General features: G+C 49.3%; 1 protein-coding gene across 1 annotated transcript; it reads right to left on the bottom strand.

Annotated features, from left to right (window-relative positions):
- Window positions 1-298: 298 nt before the first annotated feature.
- On the bottom strand, window positions 299-7053 carry LOC130382426 (zinc finger FYVE domain-containing protein 1-like). The gene is made up of 11 exons (XM_056590158.1): window positions 5437-7053; window positions 4823-5327; window positions 3758-3972; window positions 3391-3497; window positions 3177-3285; window positions 2975-3072; window positions 2433-2550; window positions 2142-2312; window positions 1694-1874; window positions 1475-1579; window positions 299-547 (listed from the first exon to the last, which is right to left on the bottom strand). Exons 1-11 carry the CDS (start codon window positions 6049-6051, stop codon window positions 315-317), a joined length of 2457 nt encoding a protein of 818 aa, XP_056446133.1. The 5' UTR covers window positions 6052-7053; the 3' UTR covers window positions 299-314.
- Window positions 7054-7753: the final 700 nt, after the last annotated feature.

Raw genomic sequence — 7753 nt, 5'->3', positions numbered from 1 at the left:
GAAAAATATACCAATAGGTGTATTGAAACTAAAAACTAGTGTTTTTTTTGTCAGAAATTTAATAATAGCTAGTCAATAATTAGAGTGGAATTACAGCTTCCCCACTCAAGTCAAGTAATGCTCGTTCCCGCTGCTGTACAAGGCCACAGGAACTCCCGAATCCTATCGTCACAAGTTAAATGTCCTACATTTGACAGAAGAAAAGGCTACCTTTCCACAGAAACAGGTGAGAACCATCAACTATGGCACCAGAAACGGATTTCTGATGGACGGAGCTGGGGTTCTCTCTCCCTCTCTCCCTGATGCGCTCGCTGTTAAAGCTCCCCGGGCTTCCGGTCACAGGGAGTGCACACACGCACGGGGTGGTCCCAGCCTCGTGAGGGCACGGGGCGGCGCTCCGGGGAGCAGTCGTCACACACGCCCTGCCCGCAGGCGCGGCAGTGATGCTTGGACAGCTTGGCGCTGAACTCGCGCCGGCAGCTGTGGCAGCACAGGATGTCCTGGTCGGGCACCCAGTAGGCGGGCCGGGCCGCGTCCTTCACCAGACCTGGGGAGAGAGCGCCGGGACGCGCCCATGCAGGCACGGAGGAACCAGGTTAGGAAACCGCTGAGTGGTCAGATGTGCTTTGTCACAGTGCCTCGCGTCGCTGTTTCTCCTCCTGAAATAACTAGGGCCCGTGCTGTTCTTTAGAAAGGGACAGGATTTTTTTTAAAAAGGCAATATGTGAAGTTCCTCGGTATATATTACAAAGAGGTAAAAGCAACCTCAGCAGGAATGCTGTATCGCTGCATGTTTTTGAAGATAATGTTAACGATGAGGACAAATAGTTCTTACAAATGTGTCCCCTTCCCCACCAAAACATGCACATTTCATGGCTGTTACAAAACGTCAAAACAAAAGTTACTATTTTCCATTAGTTCATTACCTAACCCTATCTAGCACTACAAAAAAATAATAATAATAATTAGTGCTGTCAGTTAAACGCGTTATTAACGGCGTTAACCCAAACCATTTTAAAGAGCATTAAAATGAGAAAAATTAATGGAACAAAGAAATCAAGGGATATTTAGCATAGAAAAAACAATTGCGATTAATCGTGAGTTAACTATGACATTAAATATTTTAATCGCTTGACAGCACTAAAAATAATACATAAAACCGAAATTGGATTGAATACCATGCCTTACTGCGACAGTATGTATTTTATGCACAGAATAAGTAACCATTACATTACAATCTTGTAGTGGGAGAAGGGCTTGGCAACCAAATAGACTGTTTCCGCCTGACCATCCACTAATACTTTATAAACCAGCAGGAGCTGCGTTCAACCTTCAGTATCCTGAGTTTGCCCTATACCACGACCCACCACTGGAGGGCAGAGTTTCTCCAGTCCACTTATCCTATCCGTGTTACAAATTCCAATTGCGTAACCATTCCAGGCTGTGTGTTGTTGTTCTCCTGCGATCCACTCACCAAGAGGGATGTCGATGGCGGTGGCCACCGCCCCCAGAGTGTTAGTCACCACCTCCCCCACCTTCCTGGCCAGCGTTCCTCCCTCCTCCTCCTCCTCCAGCAGGTCTGCACAGACATAACAACGAGGTGAGAGGGGATGGACACGGACACCCAGCAGTAGGCTTAGAGGTGAGGGGGCTGCTCGCGTCTGCAGAGGGGAGGCTGGCTCAGTTCACGTACCTGCGTGGGACGCCCGCTGCTCGAAGCACAGGTCGCAGACCCTGACCGGGGCGGGGCCCCAGCCCCTCTCTGGGATGGGCGTGGCTCTGGAGGAGCAGCCATCGCAGAAGCCCTCCCCGCAGGCACGGCAGTGATGCTTGTTGTCATTGTCCTGGAAGACCGCCTGACATTTGTGGCACGTCTGCAGGGGCCCAGACGCAAACAACAACAACCGTAAGGGGAAACCGCGGTCGCTAAGGACAGGACGGGCCGTCCACGGCCGGGCCAGCCGGTTGCAAACCCGAGTTGCGTTATAAAAAGGGTGGAAGCGGAGCGCGACAGGCTGGGGAACATGCCTGCAGAGGCACTCGTCTGCACACTGTCAGCTGTTGCGGTGGAGGTGAGAGGTACTGAGTGTGTCGGCTGGGAGGGGGGGGGAGGGGGGGGGGGGGGGGGGATTGTCACTCACCAGGATGAGGGAGTTGGGTTTCCAGTAGGCCGGGGCGATCTGGTCCGTCAGCCAGGAGGTGACGGCCTTGGCGGGCTTGACGCTGAGCTCCGACACCGACTGAGCCACCAGGTTGACCCCGTCCAGAAGCCGCTGCGCCGCGTTGCTGTTGTCCTTCAGGAAGCCGTCCGACTGGGGGGAAACGGAGACCGCCGGTTTGGTTTTTTTTATGGCCACCACTCAATAATGGATGACGTGGAGGCCAGGGGTCTATTAAATTGATTGAGAAGGCTCCCGTGTCCCGGGTCTTACCCCGGGCCATATGTGCTGGATCTCGGTACGGACCACGGTGTCCACGGGGTCCTGGTTTCCATACCAGTACTGGCGGCTACGATAGATGACTCCACAGGTGGGGCATTCAATCACATACCTGCACGGGCGGAGAAAATCACATCATGTTCACAATCCCTGCAGAGTACAATAGTTGCTCCTACACTCCTAGTGTAGCGTTTTTGGAAGCTTGTACATAGTTTGTATATAGTTACATACCGATATGAACATCCAAATATGTACACACTGATTTTTTTAACGTCTAAATACTAAATAATAAACTACCGATTTATTATTTATAACCCTAACCCTATATATATATATTAGAAAATGTGAACTAGTTTCCCTTTCATTCTTATGAATGACTTTTGACTTATTTATCAAGTACAGGCCTACTGTGTCAGAGGTTGGAGAAAAATGTAACCAGCGCTGCTAAGAATGGAGCGTGTAGGTAACACACCCCTAACCCCTCGCCCAACTACCCTGGACCATCTTGTGTGGGTCCACTTCCTCCCTCTACTCACCCAGACCAGGCGTATTTGGCCAAACCCAGCCACGGCGAGTCACAGGACGCAGAGGTCTTGGGAACCACCATCACTTCCTGTCCCCTTTCATAACAAGCCTGGAGTGGAGGGAAGGGTCAGGGGTTAGCGTAGCGTCATTGTTAGCCTCGCTAGCTAGCTAGCTAGCAGTATCCCTTAGTCGTCCTTTACGGTCGGTGCATACCTTGCATGTGTAGATGCGGTTGTCGTACTGGGGCGAGTAGCGGCAGCGATGCTTGGCTTCGTGGCACACTCCCTCCCCCAGGTGGTTCATACTGTTCTTGCAGCCACATCTGTGAACAGAAAGGAATACATCAAACATCATGCTGAAAACCGCCCGTTGGCACACAGCAGATGATGACGATGGATGAAATGAAAGTCGTTAAAGGGTGACTGACCCGCAACCGAGGCAGAGAGAGGAGCAGGTGAAGTACTCATCGGGGAAGAAGCAGCCGTGGGCCACCAGCTCGTCTGAGATCTCGCCGCAGAAGCGATCGCTAAGGGCCTGGATGGAGCAGAGGAGAGAGACCCAGCAGATATTACGCTGAACCATATCACAACCACAACCCCCTATCACAAAGAAGCAGTTCATCCTTTTGAATCCAATAAGGCAGACCACTGCCCTTTTTCTCACCTCTTCATCCGAGTAGCCTATGTGTCATTCAAAAGCCTTCGCAATTGTCCTTCAAACACGGAAGCCGCAAAGACACCCACACACACACACACACACACATCAGAGGCCAATCGAGTTATTTACGACCTTACCTGCAGGGCTTTGAAGATAACCACGGGGGTGCGAGGGGAACGGGTGGCGTTGTTGTCCAAGAGCTGCTCCAGGCTCGCCTTCAGGCCACTGAAGTCAGTGGGGGGGCTGAGGGTCTGGGTGCCTCGGTACTGGACAGAGCTGAAGGCTTCTGGGAAGCGACCCAGCTTCCTGAAGCGCTCCAGCAGGAGCCTGTCAACCGGCTCCGATGTCTTACCTTCAGCGGACAGGGAGGAGGAAGTTTACAAATGGAGCTAGGCCAGCAGGTTAGCCAGAATCTAGTTGTAATTTTATTTATAAGCCCATGGCAACAGCAACGCTTGCTGTGTAAAACAGTTTTTCAATTCACTATTACATGATCGAAGAGGTAAATAAGTAGCAATAATTAGAACGTTCCACATCCAAAAATCAATCTTAAATTCAACCACTAGCTCTCCTTAAAATTATGTTTTTCTTGTTTTGCAACAACTTGGTACAGCAAGTGCTACAACCAATCCTGTGGACAAGGTAAAACCAAAACACCAAAACAAGAAAAGCGTTGCTTTGTTGTCACTGGCTTCGCCCAAATCATCTGTTATGGGCAAGCCTCAATTTACACCACATAAGTGTTGTTGATTGTGAGAGACTAATAATAGACTGTGCCTCATACGATACGAATTATAGGGCTTGCACATCAGAATGCATTATGGGACTTTTTTATTGCAGATACTCCAAAATCTTGAGCACTCAAGAGTTTTAGAACACAGTTATCAAAACTGTGTTCCACGTCTCGCATGAGACATACTGTGGCAGTTTCAAAAACAACAATTTTGCCCAATAATTTAAAATCATTTCATGACTTATTACTTAACAACAAACTGAAAAAACCATGGCGAATTACATTACACTGAAATACTCTATGCAAAAAAAAATGGAGGCGGCCAATGCGATGTGAAGACGCGATCTACAAGCCCTATACCACAACTAGCGCACCACCTCCACTTAAGCAAACAAGCAAAGTGATAATGCAGTGCATACATTATCTTCCCCCTCCCTCATATCACATTACAATGTGAGTTTTCCCGTACCTGAACCGAGCAGCTTGGTGTGGACGGTCTCGTGGAAGATGACCACCGCGGGGCCGATGCTGGACAGCGGGACGTCCAGGCCGCAGCGGGCGATGGAGGCCTTCAGCTCCTTGGTGAAGTGCTTCAGGTAGGCGTCGGAGGCGTCGCCCAGGAACTTGAAGAGGTCGTCGTGGAGGCGGTCGGCGTGCGTGCGGTACACGATGAGGTCCGAGATGGCCAGCACCTTGAGCAGGAGGCGGGTCCTCTGGCCCTGCTTGGAGCTGTTCCCCAGCAGGCCCTCCGTGTCGATCACCACCACCTTGCGCACGGGGTCGAACGCCGCCCACACGCCCACCGTGCACGACTCCTGCGCCGGGGAGGTCTTGAACACCTCCTTCCCCATGAAGAAGGTGTGGTTCAGCGTGTGGGATTTCCCCTCCCCGGTGTTGCCAAAGATGGACACCACCTTCAGCAGACGGTCCCGCTCGCAGCCCAGCTTCTTCACGAACGCAGCTTCATCCTTTATCTGGAGCCAACACGCGAGCACGTCGGTCACACATTCACGACCGCTTATCCCTCCCGTATGCACTAGACATGTCTAGTATGAATTATGTGTTGTGTTTAGCATGACTCACCTGCATCTCCTCATTTTCATCCACCAGAAGGAAACTGGCCACATTCTCCAGAAGTCTTGCTGCCTGAACTTTGTTGTCATTGTCTGTTCGGATGGGGGTCTGGCCAGGAGGTTGAGCAGTGGATTGAGCAGGAGTCTGAGCGGGGCGCTGAGCAGGGGGCTGAGTGGGGCGTTGAGCAGAGGTCTGAGCAGGGGGAGCAGCAGGTGTCTGAGCAGGGGTCTGCACCGAGTTGTCCAAAGCAAGTTTAGGGTAGGCTGTAACTGGGTGTTTCCTTTTGTTTCCACCGCTGTGGGTGCGTTTCTGACAGTCTTGACACAAGTTCACTTTGCAGGTGAGGCAGCGGATGACAGATCTGTTTTTCGTTTCAGAACTCCCGTTACTCCCTCTGCAACTGTCACAGTACGGGATGTGTCCCGGGCCTATGGGCAGGCGCTCGTGGCCCTTCAGATGTTCTTGACTATGGAGCCCTGCCTCACATTGGACGCATTGCAACTTTTGGCACTCATTACATTCAAACGCAGCCTCGTCAGAGCCACCGCAGGCATAGCTTTCTTGACATATTAGATTAGTACTATTGACTCCCTTTTCTGTAGAAGAGCCATGGCCACTCATCATTTCTCACGAGGTTAACCGGGACACAATGTACTACTAACTGGAACAGCTTGGAGGAAGACTTCCAACAGATTCCACTAGCAATCAAGAGCAAAAACAAAACCCGAATACTGTATTAATGGCATATAACTCAAGAGTAGCCCATGGAAAAACAATGTGTATGTGGCAGAAATTAAACTGTATTGAAACAATGCTCCATTTGACCTCTAGCAATATGGGTCAGTGCAACTTGCTCATGAGGCTGTTTACATATATTTCAACAGAAAGGAGTGATTTAAAAAAAGACTTGGTGAGAAGTTGCACATATAGAGTGGACGATAAGGACACAATCAAACGTCAAGCTACAATGTTCGCTCAGCTGGGAGCAGGCGAGGATTTCGTCACTAGATTTCAAGTAGTAAACACAAACTGTGTGCAGAACATCGTGGAAAACATAACATCGATTATTTGCTTTAAAAGAAAGAAGTAGTAAAATGACCGATTTCGAAAGCGTAGTTGAGACACCAGCACAACAACAAGACAATGAACCCCCCACTGAGATAACACTGTGCAAACAGACGTAGCTAGTCACGGCTAGCTAGGAAGTGGACTTTCACTAGCTCGTTGATCCCCAGATTATTTCTCATATCGGGAAATAAACCCAAAGTAAGCATCAATGGGCAAAGGGCCAATGAAAAAATACACCAGCCAGTGAGTATAAACAAGCGGTGGTCGTGCAGAAGCAGTCGGAGGCTCCTTGTTTGGTAACCGGGCTCCTCGGTGAACTTACAACCACAACAACAACAACACCAGCCGCTGTCAAAGCTCCGGAGACCAGCGGATGTCCTGAGATCTGGCGGCAGAACGCGGATAAATATGCACGGTTACGGCCGAGAGGTGTTTTAAATAGGTTATTGCATTGGTGTCTTCCCGAGCACTGTCATTGTTTTGTTCGTCGGCCCCCTCCCTGGCAGATCTATGTGGCGTTATTTTGTTTGCCAGATCAGCTGATCAGATTATTTTCAGTCACGGGGTCAGGGAGGAGGGCATAAATAGCGGGCATGCCGGGAGTTGTAGTTTTTCTACTGGTAGAGGAGCCTAGTTTTAATTGCAAAGTAGTGATTTACATTTGTATATTTTTCGTTGATTCTTGTTAAAACATCGAACAACAACAGTGGTTCATTTAGACAGTGAACATGACTACAAAAAAAAGTCTAAACACGCAATTATCCCTGGTAATGAGGTTAATTTAGGCTTAGCTCTGGCTGGGAATTGTTATTGATATGACAGGGCTCCAAAGGTTTACATAAGCAGTTTAAAAAAAGAAATGTCAAAAAGAAAAAGGAAGGAACCGCTACAGCTATTATACACGTTATCCGCAATGTAGCTGTTTGGCCAGTAGGTGGTAATGCTGGCCAATATTTGCTTGCTGGTGATGTATAGGCCTATTTACAACGTATCTTCTGCAGCCGTTATGTGTAAGATGTCCACACACACACACACACACACACACACACACACACACACACACACACACACACACACACACACACACACACACACACACACACACACACACACACAAAAAATTATATACCAGTTTTAATGTAGAAAGTAGGCTGAATTAAAATATTTGTATCCTTGGTCACAGCCTGAAGATCCTCTGATGCACTTCAACACTGTTTCCCGCAGCAAACGGTTGCATGCATGAGCACATTTAAATACC

Source organism: Gadus chalcogrammus, chromosome 5 (genome assembly GCF_026213295.1).
Source record: "Gadus chalcogrammus isolate NIFS_2021 chromosome 5, NIFS_Gcha_1.0, whole genome shotgun sequence".
NCBI lineage: Eukaryota > Metazoa > Chordata > Actinopteri > Gadiformes > Gadidae > Gadus > Gadus chalcogrammus.
Note: the sequence above shows the minus strand (reverse complement) of the source record. Positions and strands in the feature narration are given on the sequence as shown.

Coding starts and splice junctions, on each gene's coding strand:
- LOC130382426 (XM_056590158.1), bottom strand. CDS start 6,051: ATGATGAGTGGCCATGGCTCTTCTACAGAAAAGGGAGTCAATAGTACT. Junction 3,973..4,822: donor CACCAAGCTGCTCGGTTCAG/GTACGGGAAAAC, acceptor TGTCCGCTGAAG/GTAAGACATCGGAGCCGGTT. Junction 2,313..2,432: donor TCCAGCACATATGGCCCGGG/GTAAGACCCGGG, acceptor GTTTCCCCCCAG/TCGGACGGCTTCCTGAAGGA.